The following is a 21,503-nucleotide window of genomic DNA, read 5'->3' as shown; positions in this document are numbered from 1 at the left end:
TCATGAGGGGTCTGGATAGAGAGAAACTGTTCCCATTGGCAAAAGGGTCGAGAACCAGAGAACACAGATTTAATGTGATTGGCAAAACAACCAAAGGCAACATAAGAATATTTTTTTTTTACACAGCGAGTGTTTAGGATCTAGAATGCACGGCCTGAAAGGGTGGTGGAGGCAGACGCAATCGTGGCTTTCAAAAGGGAATTTTATAAGTTCCTGAAAGCAAAAAATTTGCAGGGCTACAGGGAAAGGGCAGGGGAGTGGGACTAGCTCAGGTGCTCTTGCAGAGAGCCAGCATGGGCTCGACGGACGAATGGCCGCCTTCTGTGCTGTAACCATTCTATGATTCTATGAAAGCAGCCCACTTGATCGGCACCCCATCTACTACCTTAACCATTCACTTCCTCGCACCGTGGCTGCATTGTGTACCATCTGCAGGATGCACTGCAGCAACTCACCAAGGCTTCTTCGGCAGCACCTCCCAAACCCGTGACCTCTACCACCTAGAAGAACAAGGGCAGCAGGCGATGGGAACGACATCACCTGCAAGTTCCCCTCCAAGTTACGCGCCATCCTGACTTGGAAATATATCGCTGTTCCTTCATCGTCGTAGGGTCCAAGTCCTGGAACTCCCTCCCTAACAGCACTGTGGGAGCACCTTCACCACACGGGCTGCACTGGTTCAAGAAGGCGTCTCACCACCACCTTCTCAAGGGCAATTAGGGATGGGCAATAAATGCTGGCCTTGCCAGCGACACCCACATCCCAGGAACAAACAGAAGGGAATAATATACCAAGAGATATGGCATTTCGCCCTCTTCTGAGAAGGCTGAGCTCATTATAATCAGTTTGAAATTTGTCTATAAAGCTTTCTGGAGAATTTTGGCTTGCCGACAAAGAGAAATTCATGTTATGAGCCAAGATTCTTTGTATTTTCTCTCTTTCAGGCCAGTTTTGAGATTTGATGATGTGAGTACAGAACACCAGCTGCCCACAATGACCCCAGCCCTTGCAGAATGCTGTGCGTGACAGGGAGGTAATTTCTTAACCTTCTCCGGGTCAGGTGAATGGTTTACATTTCTGCAAAGCCCTTTGATCAATGGGTGCTGAAGTGTTTTGTCAGGCTATGAAAAACCTACACCTTTTGCAATCTTGTGCGATTTCTGGGTTCCTCCCACCAACGTGAAAACTGAGTCCTCTGCCCTCTGTCCTATTGCCTGTGGCTTTGTCCTGTTCAGAATGCAGTCAGTGCACCACAAAAAAATTCATTCATCTCATGACTTTTTTTTTGAATAATCTAAATGGCGTGATTTCTCTTTTTATAAATGTTTTTACATTTCAATTTGTTTTATTGTTGTTTTCAGTATTTAAGTGACAGAAGACCATTATGCTAGTGTTTGCTGTTTAACCTTCCTGAATCGTGACATCTGCTGTCTTGAGGTGACCCCTCGATCAGAGCACCCAGGCGGCTATCCGTACAGGTTTTGGAGCAGACCCTCGTGTTGGATGCTGCCCAACTGGAGCAGTCTGCATTGAAAAGGTATTGCACCTCATTTTCTTTCCATTTTGTATTAAGAGTTGCCTCAGATATCTAGTGCTGCCAGCGGTAGTCCTTTTGGCAAAAAATCGATCCCACCTCATCACAAACGAAGGCAGGGATGTTGTCCTGGAACTGAGTCGCCACTTGCTGCTTCTGACTAGAACTGTTGGCGACAAGCACAAACAGGCTGTGCTTGGGACATGTCGGTCTGGCTGCCATCTTGGACCCCGGCTGCCATCTTGGAGCCCGTATGCCTATGCAGGCCATAATTGTGCTTCAAACATAAGAACATAAGAATTAAGAGCAGCAGTAGGACATTCGGCCCTTCGAGCCTGCTCCGCCATTCAGTAAGATCATGGCTGATTTTCAACCTCAACACTTTCCTGCATTATCCCCATGTCCATTGATTGCCTTAATATTCAAAAATCTATCAATATCTGTCTTGAATGTACTCAAGACTGAGCCTCCGCTGCCCTCTGGGATAGAGAATTCCAAAGATTCACCACCCTCTGAGTGAAGAAATTTCTCCTCATCTCCGTCCTAAATGGCCGACCCCATATTCTGAAACTGTGATTCCTGGTTCTAGACTCCCCAGCCTGAGGAAACATCCTCCCTGCATCTACCCTGTCAAGCCCTGTAAGAATTTTGTATGTTTCAATGAGATCACCTCTCATTCTTCTAAACTCTCGAGAATATAGGCCTAGTTTACTCAATCTCTCCTCGGAGGACAATCCCCCCCATCCCAGGAATCAGTCTGATGAACCTTCGCTGCACTCCCTCGATGGCAAGTATATGCTTCCTTAGGTAAGGAGACCAAAACTACACACAATACTCCAGGTGCGGTCTCGCCAGGGCCCTATATCATTGCAATAAGATGTCTTTACTCTTATACTCAAATCCTCTTGTAATTAAAGGCCAACATACCACTTGCATTCTTAATTGCTTGATGCACCTGAATGTTAACCTTGGTAGGTCGCACGGATGTCCTCTTGCCCTCCCTGAAGTTTCCCTTTTTTTCCAGGGGCTGCAGAGTAGGACCAGTTATATAAAAAAGCAGGTGGTGATGGTGGAGCCTACCCAGCACATCAGTGATGCAGTTTTCCCAGTTGTTAACCTGTGGAATTCCCTGCCGCGGAGAGTTGTTGATGCCAATCCATTGGATATATTCAAGAGGGAGTTAGATATGGCCCTTGCGGATAAGGGGATCAAGGGGTATGGAGAGAAAGCAGGAAAGGGGTCACTGAGGGAATGATCAGCCATGATCTTATTGAATGGCGGTGCAGGCTCGAAGGGCCGAATGGCCTACTCCTGCACCTATTTTCTATGTTTCTATGTCGAGGGAGTTGGTGACCAAAACTAAAAGTTGGGGCTGATTTGCACACCCACAGTTCTGCGGTTGCCGTGGGAAGTTGCCCAACAATGTAAATGGGGGTGAATTCCAGCGCACCAGGAGCTTCAGCACAAGACAAAACTGATTCAAATGGAAACGGTTGCAATATGCCGTGTCCTCAAACTCTGCCCCATAAATTCAACATTGGACAATCCTTTCAGGGCCTGTTTTCGTGTGTCTACTGTTCAGCCGGTGAGATAAGATGGCTGTTTTAAAAAAAATAAAAATTCATGCACAGGATGTGGGTATCACTGGCAAAGCCAGCATTTATTGCCCATCCCTAATTACCCCTTGAGAAGGTGGGGGCGGTGAACCCCCTTCTTGGCAACTGAGTGTCTCGCTGGGCCATTTCGGAGAGCAGTTAAGAGTCAACCACATTGCTGTGGAGTCACATATAGGCCAGACCCGGTAAGGACGGCAGATTTCCTTCCCGAAAGAACATTAGTGAGCCAGATGGGCTTTTACCACAATCCAGTAGTTTCATGCTCAGCTTTACTGCTATGTTGTACTAGCTTTTTAATTCCAGATTTATTTAATTAACTGAATTTAAATTCCCCAGCTGCCGTGCTGGGATTGGAACTTGTGTCTCTGTCCAGACCTCTGGATTACCAGTCCAGTAACATAACCACTGTGCCACTGTTCCCGTTACCAGTGTAAATGCAGATCAGTGTCCCACTGCTGCAGTCCAAATGTCATTGCTCAACCAACAACACCAATACTGATTTAACTGGTCACCAGTCATAGAATCCTAGAAATTTACAGCACGGAAGGAGGCCATTTCGGCCCATCGTGTCCACGTCAGCCGACAAAGAGCTATCCAGCCTAATCCCACTTTCCAGCTCTTGGTCCGTTGCTCTGTAGGTTACGGCACTTCAAGTGTACATCCAAATACTTTATAAATGTGATCACATTTTCTGCATCTGCCATCCTTTCAGGCCACCACCCTCTGGGTGAAAAGATTTCTCTTCAAATCCCCTCAAAACCTCCTACCAATTACTTTAAATCTATGCCCCCTGGTTGTTGACCCCTCTTTCCTATCCACCCTATCTAACCCCCTCATAATTTTATACACCTCACTTCGGTCTCCCCTGAGCCTGCTCTTCCAAAGAAAACAACCCCAGCCTATCCAATTTTTCTTCATAACTAAAATTCTCCAGTCCAGGCAACATCCTCATAAATCTCCTCTGTACCCTCTCTAGTGCAATCCCATCTTTCCTGTAATGTGGTGACCAGAACTGAATGCAGTACTCTAGCTGTGGCCGAACTAGTGTTTTACACAGTTCAAGCATAACCTCCTTGCTCTTGTATTCTATGCCTCGGCTAATAAAGGCAAGTATTCCGTCTGCCTTCTTAACCTTATTCGTGTTGGTGTGCAAGTTGCCTGCCTTGTTTGCCGAGAAAAGAAGTGATTATGCCTGAGAAGCAATTCGTTGGCTGTGAGGCGCGTCAGAAAATCCCAAGATCGTGAAAGGCGCTTTCTAAATGCAAGTCCATATGGACATGATTGATGCAGAGGTCTATTGAGAAGCTTTTTTGTGAGCTATCCTCGTTACCCAAATAATGTTGGAGTTAGCACTGTATGGAGGGAGGAGTGTTACAAGGGTTCATCAATTGTGCCAATGTTTTTATTGTTAAATTTCCGTGGTGTGAATTCAGACCTTTATTTTATTTAATTCCAGGCATGTTTAAGGCAAGGATGCAATATTCACAGAATTAGTGCTGCTCTCAGCTTCAAAAGACATGAAAACTACGGTGAGCTGTTTTACTGCTTCTGAAACGGCAACTGCTGAAGGCACACACTGCAGGTCACCCTAAAGAGAAGTTGGAGTTTTGCTGGACCGCTGACCTATTTTGCAGATGCTGATCTCTGCATTTCCAACGGTTGCTGTTTTCACTTCAGATTCCCTGTACTGTATTAGCGATTCTGTTTGTCACGATTATAATTGCTGGTATCAATTGAGCAAGTGATTAAACGAAGTTTGCAAGATGGTCACAAAATATTTTTTATAAGCAGCAAGGAATGCTACAAATGTAGTAATCCTCTATGGTTCTGCATATAATCCTTGTAATTCATCCATGCCTTTGTTACTCTAGACTCGACTATTCCAATACTCTCCTGTCCGGCCTCCCACTTTGCAGTCTCCGTAAACTTATGCTGGTCTAAAACTCGGCTTCCCATATCCCCCAACTCCCGTTCACCCATCAGTCTTATGCTCTCTGACCTACATTGGCTCCCAGTCTGGCAACATCTCGATTTTTTTTAAATTCTCATCCTTCTTTTCATATCTCTCCATGGCCTCGCCCCTCCCTATAACCTCCGACAACCCCACAGCCCCCCTGAGATCTCTGCGCTCCTCCAATTCTGGCCTCTTGCACATCCCTGATTATAATCGCTCCACCGTTGGCGGCCGTGCCTTCAGCTGCCAAGGCCCTAAGCTCTGGAATTCCCTCCCGAAACCTCTCTGCCTCTCTGCCTCTGTCTCCTCCTTTAAGACGTTCCTTAAAACTACCTCTATGACCACGCTTTTGGCCTTCTGTCCTAATACCTCCTTACGTCATTTGGTGTCAGATTGAGTTTGATGGCACTCTTGTGAAATGCCACAGGGCGTTTTATGATGTTAAAAGCGTTATATAAATACAAGTTGTTGTAGTTTTCAATTTTGTCGATTTCGAAATGTAAGTTCAATACTGAAAGAGCTGAACGTATTACTTTGGATCTGGTATGTGTAGGGTTTTATGAGGATTACATACTTTAATCTTCCATGTGTGGTGGTGGGGCGTGTGAATGGAACTGTATCAGATATAGCCCCTCATTCCCGCTAAAACAATTCACACCCAATAATCAGTTGAGTATCTGCCTGCAGGGAAAGTGGTCCGAATTGCGGCTGTGAACCCAGAATCCCATATTTGTCTTGTCAAAGTCATTCTTTTGTTCAATTTCTTTGCAGACTGAGAGATGTGTGATTGCTACTGCGATCTTCATCTTGACAACTCTATTGATACTCTATAGTTCCAGCACTGGCAATGACATCACGCGTTACAAAGGGAGTTTTGTCTACAGTATTCTGAATCGGGCGCCATTGAATCTAAAGAAATGGGTAACAGAAGATGATTACCTTCCAGCTATTGGAAACAAGGTGAGAAAACCTCTTCAACTTTTTTATTTTGTGAAATAATTTAATACCCATAAATCCAATCGGGAATTCAGAAGAAACGTCTACCCAGAGAGTGGTGAGAATGTGGAACTCGCTACCACAGGGAGTTGAGGCGAATAGTATAGATGCATTCTAGAGGAAGCGAGATAAACACCTGAGGGAGGAGGGAATAGAAGGCTATGCTGATGGGGTAAGATGAAGCAGGGTGGGGGTGGGGGGGCGTGTGGGGCATAAACGCCAAATGGCTGTTTCTACATTAGAACATAAGAAATAGGAACTGGAGTAGGCAATTTGGCCCTTCGAGTCTGCTCCGCCATTCAATAAGATCATGGCTGATCTTCCACCTCAACTCCACCTTCCTGCACTATCCCCTATCCCTTAATTCCTTTAGTTCCCAAAAATTCATAGGCCAATCCCCTCATCCCAGGAACCTTCTAGTGAACCTTCGTTACATTCCTCTCAGGCAAGTATGTATTTCCTTAGGTAAGGAGACCAGAACTGTACACAGTACTCCAGGTGTGGCCTCACCAATGCCCTGTATACTTGTAGTAAGACTTTTTTTACTCTTGTACTCGAATCCCGTTGTAACAAAAGCTAACATACCATTTGCTTTCCTAATTGCTTGTACAAGGACATGAATCGCAGAAAGTTCCCTCTGAATTTCCCAATCTTTTGCCTTCAAAAAATATTCTCCTTTTTTGTTTTTCCTACCAAAGTGGATAACTTCACACTTCCCCACATTGTATTCCATTTGCCATGTTCCTGCCCTCTCAGTCAACCTGTCTATATCACTCTGCAGCCTCTTTGCGTCCTCCTCACAGTTTACTTTCCCACCTAACTTTGTATCGTCAGCAAACTTGGATACATTACACTCAGTCCCTTCATCTAAGTCATTGATATGCTGTACGTACTTTGTAATATCCACTGAACTCCAGCACAAGTCCCAGCCCGCAGGGTGATACCATTCCTCCAACTTTGCCATTCTGAACCATCTCTCCAACTCCAATGTTGTCTCTCCTCAACAAAAGGCAAAATACTGTGTATGCTGGAAACCTCAAATGTAAGTAGAAAATGCTGGAACTACTCAGCAGGTCCAACAGCCTCTGGGGAGAGAGAAAGAGAGATAATGTTTCACGTCACAAGAACATAAGAATTAGGAGCAGGAGTAGGCCATCCGGCCCCTCGAGCCTGCTCCGCCATTCAATGAGATCATGGCTGGTCTTCTACCTCAACTCCACTTTCCCCGCCCGATCCCCATATCCCTTGATTCCCGCAATATTCAAAAATCTATTGATCTCTGTCTTGAATATACTCAACGACTGAGCCTCCACAGCCCTCTGGGGTAGAGAATTCCAAATAAATTTCTTCTCATCTCAGTCCTAAATGGCTGACTCCTTATTTGAAGACTGTGACCCCTGGTTCTAGACTCCCCGGCCAGGGGAAACATCCTCCCTGCAATTGCCCTGTAAAATTTTATATGTTTAATTTGAGATATTTTTATATGAGATCACCTCTCATTCTTCTAAACTCTAGAGAAAAGAGAACTGGAAGAAGTTAGAGATTTAACTGTTTATAAGCAACACCGAGTCAGGGAAAGGCGGGGGTGGGAGGAAGGAAAGGTCAAAGGATAGGATGGAGGCAGGAGTGATTAAATAATTAAATGGTGCAAGGCAAAAGCGGGTGGTGATGGGGTTAGTTAAAGGAACAAAAGATGTGTCTAGAAGAGGTGTAAATGGCAACTACTGAACCTGCTGTTCTAGAAAATAGGAGCGGTGGTTATGATCTAAAGTTGATTTAAATGTAGAGGTCGGAAGACTGCAAAGTGCCTAATCAAAATATGAGTTGCTGTTCCTGAGTTGTCTCAGGCTTGGATATGCTCTCATAGGTACTGGTGCAGCATGGCGGCCGGGCCCAACAGTCAGCTCGGCCCCTGGCCTGTGAGCACCATCGGAGCAGGCCGGGGAACGGAAGGAGCAGCGTGCCGGTGTACCACTCCAGGGAGCAGCACGTGCTGGAGCAGGAGAGCGACGGCAGCGCAGAGGGCGACTGGAGTGGACGTCACCAAGATCCAGGTCGCTGATTGGAGCGCGGGCAGGTACAACATGAGCGGCGAGGTCGGGGCGAAGGAGCGGCGAGAGATTGTAGAGGGACGTGATCGGGGACAAGGAGAGGCGTAAGTTTGGTGCCCAGGAGAGGCGTGGGCCCAGGGTCAGCACGGGCCAGCCCACACTGCGATATGTGTACGCACTAGGTCCGTGCAGCAGAGCTGGTCGACTTGGATAACCTTGCCACTGGACCAAGACCTAGCTCTGTCAAGCCCGTGTGGTGGCTGGTGTGCAACGGTCACCACACGCTATAAAAATCCACGCACAGGCATCTTCCACCCTGCAAGATTTAGTTCAGGACCTGGAATATTAGGTCCTTCATTGAAACACCTGTGAACTTTTTGGCGTGGAAGCAAGTCATCCTCGACTCGAGGGACTGCCTGTGACGATGACTGGTGACTCAGTGGGTAGCACTCTCGCCTCTGGGTCAGAAGAGTGAGGGTTCAAGTCCTGCTCCAGAGACTCGAGTGCAAAAATCTAGGCTGACATTCCAGTGCGGTGCTAAGGGAGCACTGCACTGTCGGAGGTGCCATCTTTCGGATAAGATGTTAAACCGAGGCCCCGTTTGCGCTCTCAGGTGACGTGAAAGATCCCATGGCCACTATTTCGAAGAAGAGCAGGGGAGTTCTCCCGAGTGTCCTGGGCCAATATTTATCCCTCAACCGACATCACTTAAACAAATTAATCTGGACATGATCAGATTGCTGTTTTGTGGGAGCTTACTGTATACAAATTGGCTGCTGTGTTCCCCACATTACAACAGTGACTACACTCCAAAGAGTACTTGGTTGGCTGTAAAGCACTTGTGTAGAGTGGTGGTCATGAAAGTCTCTCTTTCTAAATGAACGAGCTGGAGTTTATTTAGCATGACTAAACCCTATTACTGTGCAAACCTCAATACACGCAGCACAAGGATGAATTCGTGTTGACAGAAGGTTTAATGTGTTGGAACATTCCATAATTATTCTCTCAAACTGGTCGACTGTTTCACCACATTAATCATTGTTGCGACAGTTATAAAATCTTTAACTTGGTTATTTTATTGAAAATTTTCCCCTCTTTTTCTCCCTCCTTCTTCCCTCCTCCCCTAAGAAAGAAGCCTTTGTGTGTTTGGGCAAATTTCCAAGGGAACCAGGAGCCGAGACTCAGCTCTTCTGCTGCTGAAACCTTCATCCATGCCTTTGTTACCTCTAGACTTCACCATTCCCAACGCACTCCAGGCTGGCCTCCCACATCCTACCCTACGTAAATACAAAACTCGGCAGCCCGTGTCCTAACTCGCATCAAGTCCCACTCACCCATCACCCCTGTGTTCAGTGACCTACATTGGCTCCCAGTTAAGCAACGCCTCAATTTCAAAATTCTCATCCTTGTTTTCAAATCCCTCCGTGGCCTTGTGCCTCCCGATCTCTGCAATCTCCTCCAGCCCCACAACCCCCCGAGATGTCTGTGCTCCTAAAATTCTGCCCTCCTGAGCTTCGCTGATTATAATCGCTCAACCATTGGTAGCCATGTCTTCAGCTGCTTGGGCCCTAAGCTCTGGAACTCCCTCTCTAAATCTCTCTGCCTCTTTCCTCCATTAAGACGCTCCTTAAAACCTACCTCTTTGACCCAGCTTTTGGTCATCTGCCGTAATTTCTTCTTATATGACGCGGTGTCAAATTTATTTGTTTTGTCTTATAACACTGCTGTGAAGCACCTTGGGATGTTTTACTATGTTAAAGGCGCTATATAAATAGTTGTTGTTGTTGTTGTTGAGTATCGGCGGGCGGATTCACTGGGCCTCCTCCTGCCCTCGCCTGATGGGCACATGAGCTTTGCAGCAGTGTAACCATCAGGAGCAAAAGCCCCGGCTGTTTATCATTCCGCTCTTCCAAGACTCATTTAATGCAAACGTTAATGGTCAGAGCTGCAATGGGGATGAGATAATCGGCAAAAGAACCAGGGGGGGAGATCAGGATTAAGAAAAGTTTACGTAGTGAGTTGTTGTGATCTAGAATGCACTGCCTGAAAGGGTGGTAGGAACAGATTCAACACTGACTTTCAAAAGAAAGAAAGCCTTGGATTTCTTTGGTACCTTTCAGGCCCACCAGACGTCTCAAAGCGCTTTACAGCAACTAAAGTACTTTTTGAAGTGTAGTCACTGTTGTAATGTAGGAAACACAGCAGCCAACTTGCGCACAACAAACTCCCACAAACAGCGATGTAATCATGACCAGACAATCTGTTTTGTTGTTATGTTGATTGAGGGGTAAATATTGACCAGGACACCGGGGATAACTCCCCTGCTCTTCTTTGAAATAGTGCCATAGGATCATTTATGTCCACCTGAGAGAGCAGACCGGGCCTGGGAAAAGGGAATTGAATATGCACTTGAAGGGGAAAAATATGCAGGGGTACGGGGAAAGACCAAGGGAGTGGGCCAATTGGACAGCTCTTTCAAAAAGGCAGTACAGGTATGATGGATCAAATGGCCGCCTTCTGTCCTCTGATTCTATAAGATCAGCTAACTGAGTACCGGCTGGGGCTGTGCCTTTCAGGTCTGTCTCAGTATAGAATCATAGGATGGTTACGGCACGGAAGAAGGCCACAGCGCACATTGATCTACTGGGCTATGAGAGGAGCTAACAAATATAAGGGGGGTGCGTGGAGTATAAAAGTAGGGAAGTCCTGCTACAACTGTACAGGGTGTTGGTGAGACCACACCTGGAGTACTGTGTACAGTTTTGGTCTCCTTATTTAAGGAGGGATATACTTGCATTGGAGGCAGTTCAGAGAAGGTTCACGAGGTTGATTCTGAGATGAAGGGGCTGTCTTACGAAGAAAGGTTGAGCAAGTTGGGCCTATACTCATTGGCGTTTAGAAGAATTAGAGGTGATCTTATTGAAACATATAAGCTTCTGAGAGGGCTGACAGGGTAGATGCCGAGAGGATATTTCCCCTAGTGGGGAAAATCTAGAACTAGGGGCATAGTTTCAGAATAAGGGGTCGCCCATTTAAAACGGAGATGAGAAGGAATTTCTTCTCTTAGAAGGTCGTGGAATTCTCTACCCCAGAGAGCTGTGGGGGCTGGGTCATTGAATATATTTAAGGTGGAGATAGTCGGATTTTTGGACGATAGGGGAGTCGAGGGTTATGGGGAGCGGGTAGGGAAGTAGAGTTGAGGCCAAGGTTGGATCAGCCATGATATTGAATGGCGGAGCAGGCTCGAGGGGCCAGATGGCCTACTTCCGATCCTTATGTTCTTAAATCATATGATCATACAAAATTAATGGGGAGAAAAAGCCTGGCCCCACACCCCATGATGGCCGGAGCATCATAATTAGATACTTACTATCCCCCCCACACCCCCAGCAACCATGTGATCTCCGGCGAAAAGCAAAGAAAACCCAATAAGGGACAAAAATTAAATCTGGCAAATTCCTCTCCGACCGCCCCCCCCTCCCCCGTTAAACGATGGGAAACGGTCCAGGCGATAACATTGACCATGTACACGTTGACTGTCGCCAGTACACCGATTGCCACTTTTAACTCTGGCGTTACTCCCGTTTCAGACCATGAACCTCCACTGCGGACAGTGTGCCCTGATCACCAGCTCCAGCCACCTGCTCGGCAGCAAGATGGGCTCGGAGATCGACCAGACCGAGTGCACCATCCGCATGAACGACGCGCCGACGACCGGCTACGAGAAGGACGTGGGGAGGAAAACCACCCTGCGCATCGTGGCCCACTCCAGCGTTGCCCGGGTGATGAGGAAACCCCAGGAGTTCCTCAACAAAAGCCAGGAGACCATCTTTGTCTTCTGGGGCCCACCTCAGAAAATGCAGAAGAACCAAAGGGGAAAAACGTACAGACTGATTCACCGAGCGTGCTTGGCCTTCTCAAACCTCTCTGCGTTTATTATTTCTCCCAAGAGAATGCAGCAGTTTGACGATATATTTCAGAGGGAAACTGGGAGAAACAGGTACAGTCCCAATGTAAACTCAACATTTTATTTATCGAAAAGGAATCTGTGGCTTGTATGTTCTTGCTCCTATCCCCTTCCCCTCCCCCCCAACCCCCACAATTTTCTCCCTTTCCTAAAGGCTCCAATCCCTTGCCTGGTTTCATTGCCCCACTGGCCATTCTTTATACTTGGGCTCAGACAATAAGAAATAGAAGCAGGCCATTTGGCCCCTCGAGCCTGCTCCGCCATTCAATAAGATCATGGCTGATCAGATCCTGGCCTCAACTCCACTTCCCCGTCCGCTCCCCATAACCCTTGACTCCCTTATTGTTCAAGAATCTGTCTATCGCCACCTTAAATACATTCAATGACCCAGCCTCCACAGCTCTCTGCGATAGAGAATTCCAAAGATTCGCGACCCTCTGAGAGAAGAAATTCCCCCAAAATTTCTATTTCAAATGGGCGACCCCTTATTCTGAAACTATGCCCCCTAGTTCTAGATTCCCCCAAGAGGGGAAACATCCTCTCTGCATCTACCCTGTCAAGCCCCCTCAGAATCTTATACATTTCAATAAGATCACCTCTCAGTCTTCGAAACTCCAATGTGTATAGGCCCAACCTGCTCAACCTTTCTCCATAAGACAACCCCTTCATCTCAGGAATCAACCTCGTGAACCTTCTCTGAATTGCCTCCAATGCAAGTATATCCCTCCTTAAATAAGGAGACCAAAACTGTACGCAGTACTCCATGTGTGGTCTCACCAATACCCTGTACAATAGTAGCAGGACTTCCCTACTTTTATACTCCATCCCAACATTCCATTTGCCTTCCTGATTACTTGCTGTACCTGCATGCTAACTTTTTGTGTTTCATGTACAAGGACCCCTAGATCCCTCTGTACTGCAGCATTTTGTAATCTTTCCTCATTTAAATAATATTTGTTTTTCTTACCAAAGTGGATAACCTCACATTTTTCAACATTATACTCCATCTGCCAAATTTTTGCCCTCTCACTTAACCAATCTATGACCCTTTGTAGATTCTTTGCATCCTCCTCACAACTTACTTTCCCACCTATCTTTGTATCATTAGTATAGTTGGCTACATTACCCTTCATCCAACTCATTAATATCGATTGTAAATAGTTGAGGACCCAGCACCAATCCCTGCGGCACCCCACTAGTTACAGTTTGCCAACCTGAAAATGACCCATTTATCCCGACCCTCTGTTTTCTGTTAGTTAGCCAATCCTCTATTCACGCTAATGTATTACCCCTAACCCCGTGAGCGCTTATCTTGTGCAGTAACCTTTTGTGTGGCACCTTCTCGAATGCTTTCTGGAAATCCAAATATACGACATCTACTGGTTCCCCTTTACCCACCCTGCTCGTTACATCCTCAAAGAACTCCAGCAACTTTGTCAAACATGATTTCCCTTTCATAAAACCATGCTGACTCTGCTTGACTGTATTATGATTTTCTAAATGTCCTGCTACTACTTCCTTAATGATGGACTCCAGCATTTTCCCAACGACAGATGTTGGGCTAAAAATGGATGCCCACAGTCTGTGCCACCCAGTGTCTGCATATTAGCCCCTCCTAACAGAGGTCACTAGATCGTGATCAGGCCTGGGAATTCTGGCTGCTTTTACTTCCGCCACCGCACCCCCCCCCCCGCCACACCCACCATCTCTTTCAACTTCATCCATCACGTAGTGTCAGCCATGGCTCAGTGAGTAACATTCTCGCCTCTGTGTCAAAAGGTTGTGGGTTCAAGTTCAAGTCTCTTTTGAGAACATAAATCTCCAGTGCAGTGCTGAGGGAGTGCTGTACTGTCAGAGGTGCCATCTTTCGGATGAGACATTAAACCAAGGACCCGCCTGCCCTCTCAGGTGGGCGTAAAAGATGCCACCAGCACTATTTTGAAGAAGAGCAGGTTAGTTCTCCCCGATGTCCTGGCCAATATTTATCCCTCGATCAACATCACTGAAAACAGATGATCTGGTCATTATCACATTGTTGTTTGTGGGAGCTTGCTGCGTGCAAATTGGCTGCTGCGTTTCCTACATTACAGCAGAGGCTACACTTAAAAAGTACTTCATTGGCTGTAAAGCGCTTTGTGACGTCCGGTGGGCGTGAAGGGGTGCTATATAAATGCAAGTCTTTCTTGCTTTTCCTTGGCTATTTCAACGCCATTCATAGGATTATGTGTTGAATATTTTCCACCCTCTACTTGTCCGCATTAAATCTCGGCTCCCGTTGCTCTGCCCACGAGCATGTTTTGCCCAACTCATTTTGTGATTTCTGAGCCATGCCCTCCTGAAGCCACTGCCCCTTCCTAGTCTGGTGTCCTCTACAAATTTGACCACTTTGCATCGAGCATCTGCTTCTAGGTCATTGATGTAAATTAAAACACAGTGGGGTGGAAATTCATAAGAACATAAGAATTAGGAACAGGAGTAGGCCATCTAGCCCCTCGCGCCTGCTCCGCCACCCAACAAGATCACGGCTGATCTGGCCGTGGACTCAGCTCCACTTATCCGCCCGCTCCCCATAACCCTTAATTCCCTCATTGGTTAAAAATCTATCTATCTGTGACTTGAATACATTCAATGAGCTAGCCTCAACTGCTTCCTTGGGCAGAGAATTCCACAGATTCACAACCCTCTGGGAGAAGAAATTCCTTCTCAACTCGGTTTTAAATTGGCTCCCCCGTATTTTGAGGCTGTGCCCCCTAGTTCTAGTCTCCCCGACCAGTGGAAACAACCTCTCTGCCTCTATCTTGTCTATCCCTTTCATTATTTTAAATGTTTCTATAAGATCACCCCTCATCCTTCTGAACTCCAACGAGTAAAGACCCAGTCTACTCAATCTATCATCATAAGGTAACCCCCTCATCTCCAGAATCAGCCGAGTGAATCGTCTCTGTACCCCCTCCACAGCTAGTAGATCCTTCCCTTAAGTAAGGTGACCAAAACTCCAGGTGCGGCCTCACCAATACCCTGTACAGTTGCAGCAGGACCTCCCTGCTTCTGTACTCCATCCCTCTCGCAATGGTCTGTTTGCCGCCTCTGTTCACGCCCCGGAGGGGCGGTAACGGCGGCGGAAATCATTTCCGGGCGGGCGGCCAGCTTCCAGCGCCCCGACGGGACATTCGGTGCCGGTTTTGCGGGGGGCATTGAGCAGTACCCCCCGGGAGAGGCAAGCTGGTGTGCAACGCCCCTGGTTGCGACACCGTGCTGAAATTTGGGACATGTGGCGCCCCGTAGCGCCCCCTGGTGGGACCGCCTGGGAAAGTGGCCGTGGTGAGGGACGGAATGAACACCTATGGTGAGTGTGATTGTTTTTTATTTTTTTATTTTTGCGATTTATGTGGCGTCAGTAAGGTATTGGGATTGTTTTTGGTGGTCTTTGTGTCGATTTTTTCCCCCCCCCCAGGGAAACCTCTCTCAGGGCGCTCCGAGGTCAGTTATTTAGCTCGGGATTTCCAGTTGCTCGGCCGGCCTAGTGCCCTATAAGAGGTGTGGAACGCCTCCCTTAGTGCTCCGCTCCACACTCAGGACCCAGCTGGTGAATTTTGAAGCTGCAGACACAAACCATTTCCCGGCGCAAAATTTACCGTCCCTGCCACAATTAGCGTCCTAATTAGCCTTCAACGGAATTTCCACCCCGGTGAGTATTGACACATCTGCGTCAGCCAATGAGCTGGAGGTAGGGCGGGACTTATGGCAATACTTACAGCAGCAAACATAGTCTATTTAAACAGTCTGTACAAACTACAGCAAACAGACCTCATGACGGAAACTACAGCAACGTCTCCCGATAAAAGCAGGAATGGGGGATAGTTACATAACACAAATGATGAGCGTAAATTCAATCCCAGTTACTTGCAGCAGTCTAGGTCTCCAGGCGTGATTGACGGGGGCAATTACCCAATCATCTTCATTCTGGCTGGGACTTGTGGTGTCATTGTATGCTGCCAAATTAGAAACAGTAGCTGCCCCAACACTGATCCCTGGACCACCCCACTCACTGCTCCTTTTACCCGGCATAATTCGCCCTGGTCTTCTATTCTTCTGTCATTTGCTTATCCATTCCTGAGATTTACCCTGAATCCCTACAGCCTTGAGCTTAACTAAGAGCCTTTCATGTGGAACTTTGTCAAATGTCTTTTTGAAAGTCTAGGTACCACCTCTTAAATTGAGCCCCATACCGTATAGCAGAGTCGGATCGCATGGCGGACTATGCTCTTGTAAGATGTCCCGTTCTTCGACAGCCGCGATTTCGGGTGATTGGTGGACATACGCTATCGCAGCGCCTACCGAGATTTGGTGACTGATGTCGGCTCCTGTTGGGGCATAAGCGCTGGCGTAGACCTTTGGGCTGAACAGCCTGTTCCTGTGCTGTAAGTTCTATACCTCCGACGTTATTATTAATGGGATTTTCTTCTCCTGCTTGCTCGGCTCTGCAGAAAGAAATCCCACTCCTGGCTGAGCACGGGCTGGTTCACCATGGTGACGGCCATAGACCTCTGCGACAGCGTCCAGGTGTACGGAATGGTTCCTCCCAATCACTGCAAGTAGGTGCTTTTCTTCGCAGCAGAAACCAGACTTGGGGGAGGGCGGGGGGGGAGAGTCGGGGAGAATGAGTGGGACTGGTGCGAGAGCCCTCCCTGCTCTGCCTTGTGTAAACCTCTTCATAGACTCAAACAACTGCAACAACTTTTATTTATATAGCACCTTTAACGTAATAAAACGTCCCGAGGGCCTTCACAGCAGTGTTATAAGACAAAACAGATACATTTGACACCGAGCTGTATCATAAGAAATTACGGCAGCTGACCACAAGCTTGGTCAAAGAGATAGGTTTTAAGGAGCTTCTTAAAGGAGGAATGAGAGATGGAGAGGATTAGGCAGGGAGTTCTAGAGCTTCGGGCCCAGACAACAGAAGGCACGGCCACCAATGGTTGAGCAGTTATGATCGGGGATGCTCGAGGGTAGAATTTGAGGAGCGCAGACATCTTTGGGGGGCGGGGGGGGGGTTTGTGAGGCTGAAAGAGAATCATAGAAATTTACAGCACAGAAGGAGGCCATTTCGGTCCATCGTGTCCGCGCCGGCCGACAAAGAGCTATCCAGCCTAATCCCACTTTCCAGCTCGTGGTCCGTAGCCCTGTAGGTTACGGCACTTCAAGTGCACATCCAAGTACTTATTCAATGTGGTGAGGGTTTCTGCCTCTACCACCCTTTCAGGCAGTGAGTTCCAGACCCCCACCACCCTCTGGGTGTAGAAATTCCCCCTCAAATCCCCCCTAAACCTCCTATCAATTATTTTAAATATATGCCCCCTGATTGTTGACCCCTCTGCTAAGGGGAATAGGTCCTTCCTATCCACTCTATCCCGGCCTCTCATAATTTTATACACCGCAATGAGGTCTCCCCTCAGCCTCCTCTGTTCTAAAGAAAACAACCCCAGCCTGTCCAATATTTCCTCATAGCTAAAGTTCTCCAGTGGGAATCCAGTCTTGGGTGGGAGGGGCTGGGACTTGCACTGTTTGGTCTTGCAGTGAAAATGTAAAAAATGTTCTCTTCACCATGTTCTGTTACAAATGGAGAACTGAGACAACCCTCCCACCTCCCCCCGCCCCCCAAATGTGTGCCAGCCTGTTTCTCCCCATTAAAATCAAAACCCTCAGCCTCACATAGTCCTCGCCTCCCCCTCACTTCCAGGCTACGATGTTATTCCTTTGCAAGATAGCAGCCCTGTGGAGAATACCAACATAACTGCAGCTATGCTGGTATATTCTTCATTTGAAGCTCTATTTCCAGTATCTTTCTGCGTTCGTTTCGTTGCAAGAGTTCGGGATTTTGGGGCTGTACATTGGAATACAAAAGCCAAACACTGCGGATGCTGGAAATCTGAAATAAAAACAGAAAATGCTGGAAACACTCAGCGGGTCAGGCAGCATCTGTGGAGAGAGAAACAGAGTTAACGTTTCAGGTCGATGAACATAAGATATAGGAGCAGGAGTTGGCCAAACGGCCCCTCGAGCCTGCTCCGCCATTCAATAAGATCATGGCTGATCTAATCTTGGACTCAGCTCCACTTCCCTGCCCACTCCCCATAACCCTTTACTCCCTTATCATTCTATCTATCTATAAATCTGTCTATCGCCACCTTAAATATATTCAATGACTCAGCCTCCACAGCTCTCTGGGGAAGATTCCCGACCCTCAGAGAAGAAATTCCTCTTCATTTCCATTTTAAATGGGCAACCCCTTATTCTGAAACTATGCCCCCTAGAAACATAGAAACATAGAAAATAGGTGCAGGAGCAGGCCATTCAGCCCTTCTAGCCTGCACCGCCATTCAATGAGTTCATGGCTGAACATGAAACTTCAGTACCCCCTTCCTGCTTTCTCGCCATAACCCTTGATCCCCCGAGTAGTAAGGACTTCATCTAACTCCCTTTTGAATATATTTAGTGAATTGGCCTCAACTACTTTCTGTGGTAGAGAATTCCACAGGTTCACCACTCTCTGGGTGAAGAAGTTTCTCCTCATCTCGGTCCTAAATGGCTTACCCCTTATCCTCAGACTGTGACCCCTGGTTCTGGACTTCCCCAACATTGGGAACATTCTTTCTGCATCTAACCTGTCTAAACCCGTCAGAATTTTAAACGTTTCTATGAGGTCCCCTCTCATTCTTCTGAACTCCAGTGAATACAAGCCCAATTGATCCAATCTTTCTTGATAGGTCAGTCCCGCCATCCCGGGAATCAGTCTGGTGAACCTTCGCTGCACTCCCTCAATAGCAAGAATGTCCTTCCTCAAGTTAGGAGACCAAAACTGTACACAATACTCCAGGTGTGGCCTCACCAAGGCCCTGTACAACTGTAGCAACACCTCCCTGCCCCTGTATTCAAATCCCCTCGCTATGAAGGCCAACATGCCATTTGCTTTCTTAACCGCCTGCTGTACCTGCATGCCAACCTTCAATGACTGATGTACCATGACACCCAGGTCTCGTTGCACCTTCCCTTTTCCTAATCTGTCACCATTCAGATAATAGTCTGTCTCTCTGTTTTTACCACCAAAGTGGATAACCTCACATTTATCCACATTATACTTCATCTGCCATGCATTTGCCCACTCACCTAACCTATCCAAGTCACTCTGCAGCCTAATAGCATCCTCCTCGCAGCTCACACTGCCACCCAACTTAGTATCATCCGCAAATTTGGAGATACTGCATTTAATCCCCTCGTCTAAATCATTAATGTACAATGTAAACAGCTGGGGCCCCAGCACAGAACCTTGCGGCACTCCACTAGTCACTGCCTGCCATTCTGAAAAGTACCCGTTTACTCCTACTCTTTGCTTCCTGTCTGACAACCAGTTCTCAATCCACGTCAGCACACTACCCCCAATCCCATGTGCTTTAACTTTGCACATTAATCTCTTGTGTGGGACCTTGTCGAAAGCCTTCTGAAAGTCCAAATATACCACATCAACTGGTTCTCCTTTGTCCACTTTACTGGAAACATCCTCAAAAAATTCCAGAAGATTTGTCAAGCATGATTTCCCTTTCACAAATCCATGCTGACTTGGACCTATCATGTCACCATTTTCCAGATGCACTGCTATGACATCCTTAATAATTGATTCCATCATTTTACCCACTACTGAGGTCAGGCTGACCGGTCTATAATTCCCTGTTTTCTCTCTCCCTCCTTTTTTAAAAAGTGGGGTTACATTGGCTACCCTCCACTCCATAGGAACTGATCCAGAGTCAATGGAATGTTGGAAAATGACTGTCAATGCATCCGCTATTTCCAAGGCCACCTCCTTAAGTACTCTAGGATGCAGGCCATCAGGCCCTGGGGATTTATCTGCCTTCAATCCCATCAATTTCCCCAACACAATTTCCCGACTAATAAAGATTTCCCTCAGTTCCTCTTCCTTACTAGACCCTCTGACCCCTTTTATATCCGGAAGGTTGTTTGTATCCTCCTTAGTGAATACCGAACCAAAGTACTTGTTCAATTGATCCGCCATTTCTTTGTTCCCCGTTATGACTTCCCCTGATTCTGACTGCAGGGGACCTACGTTTGTCTTCACCAACCTTTTTCTCTTTACATACCTATAGAAACTTTTGCAATCCGCCTTAATGTTCCCTAGTTCTACTTTCCCCCACGAGGGGAAACATCCTGTCTGCAATCTACCCTGTCAAGCCCCTTCAGAATCTTATATGTTTCAATAAGATCAACTCTCATTCTTCTAAGCTCCAATGAGTATGGACCCAACCTGCTCGACCTTTCTGCACAAGACAACCCCTTCATCTTGGGTATCAACCTCATGAACCTTCTCTGAACTGCCTCCAGTGCAAGTATATCCCTCCTTAAATAAGGAGACCAAAACTGTACGCAGTACTCCAGGTGTGGTCCCAGCATTTTGTAATCTCTCCCCATTTAAATAATAATTTCGGCAGAACTATATTGGCTCCTGTAACTATTGGCGCAAACACTTGGCGGGGACGGGGCCGGGGGAGGTGGGGGGAAGCGACAACATTGTTTTTTTAAAGTGCCATTTTTTTTTCTGTTGACATTGCGGAAAAACTATCTCTGTGCTTCCTTCTATAAGCAGGAACGTTCCTCACACACGCACGCCCTACCACTATTATGAGCCGAAAGGTCCTGATGAGTGTACGACGTTTCTCAGGAGCGAGCAAGCCAAGAAAGGGAATCACCACCGCTTCATCACGGAGAAGGACGTGTTTGCTCAGTGGGCTAAGCTGTACAACATCTCCTTCTCGCACCCCAGCTGGTGACCTCGTGCCCGTGCCGTACTGCGCGGTCGGGGCCTGCCCTCGTTCCCTCCGAACTTCACGCAGGCGGCCCGGCAACAAAGGCGCTCCACCACCGATGCTAGGCCGCGACTAACCAGAGCTGACCTGACGATGGGTGGGGGAATGCTGGGGTTCACCGGGGACATTCGCATTGTACGTCGGGCGGGGTGGTGGGAGGGTGTGGGGGTGGTGGGATAATGACTGACCAAGGGCACCAGGGTCACGGGGACATTCGCATTGTACGTCGGGGAGAGTGGGGGGGGGGGGGTGTGTGTGGGGGTGGTAGGATAGTGACTGACAAGGACACCAGGGTCACGGGTGCAAGAGTGAAACTTGTTCTGTTGGTCCTCCTGGACTCTTGCCGGCACTGCTGTAAACTGTACTCGAACAGACCAGATTTGCAGCACCAAGTCTCTTCCTTAAAATGAAACCTCAGTTAGTTTAACAGGGAGAGCTGACATGGAACGAATGGGCCAGTCACCCTATCTGCACATTGGCGCAACTGTTCATTAGCCTGTGGCCTG

At 47.4% G+C, this 21,503-nt stretch overlaps 1 protein-coding gene across 3 annotated transcripts in view; it reads left to right on the top strand.

The window, feature by feature from the left end:
• The window catches only part of LOC139232872 (alpha-N-acetylgalactosaminide alpha-2,6-sialyltransferase 6-like), a 58,130-nt gene extending 36,995 nt beyond the window's left edge, over positions 1-21,135 (top strand). Inside the window, exons 3-9 of one of the 3 annotated variants that reach the window (XM_070863362.1) lie at positions 945-1,033; positions 1,362-1,537; positions 4,607-4,679; positions 5,876-6,064; positions 11,742-12,151; positions 16,606-16,713; positions 20,775-21,135. In XM_070863362.1, coding sequence (XP_070719463.1) covers positions 4,668-4,679; positions 5,876-6,064; positions 11,742-12,151; positions 16,606-16,713; positions 20,775-20,961 — 906 coding nt within the window. In that variant the 5' untranslated portion in view covers positions 945-1,033; positions 1,362-1,537; positions 4,607-4,667 and the 3' untranslated portion in view covers positions 20,962-21,135. The remainder of the gene's footprint in view (positions 1-944; positions 1,034-1,361; positions 1,538-4,606; positions 4,680-5,875; positions 6,065-11,741; positions 12,152-16,605; positions 16,714-20,774) is intronic. The other 2 variants (XM_070863363.1, XM_070863361.1) reach the window with 2 other exon arrangements.
• The last annotated feature ends 368 nt before the right edge of the window (positions 21,136-21,503 follow it).

Source organism: Pristiophorus japonicus, chromosome 20 (genome assembly GCF_044704955.1).
Source record: "Pristiophorus japonicus isolate sPriJap1 chromosome 20, sPriJap1.hap1, whole genome shotgun sequence".
Taxonomy (NCBI): Eukaryota; Metazoa; Chordata; class Chondrichthyes; family Pristiophoridae; genus Pristiophorus; species Pristiophorus japonicus.
Note: the sequence above shows the minus strand (reverse complement) of the source record. Positions and strands in the feature narration are given on the sequence as shown.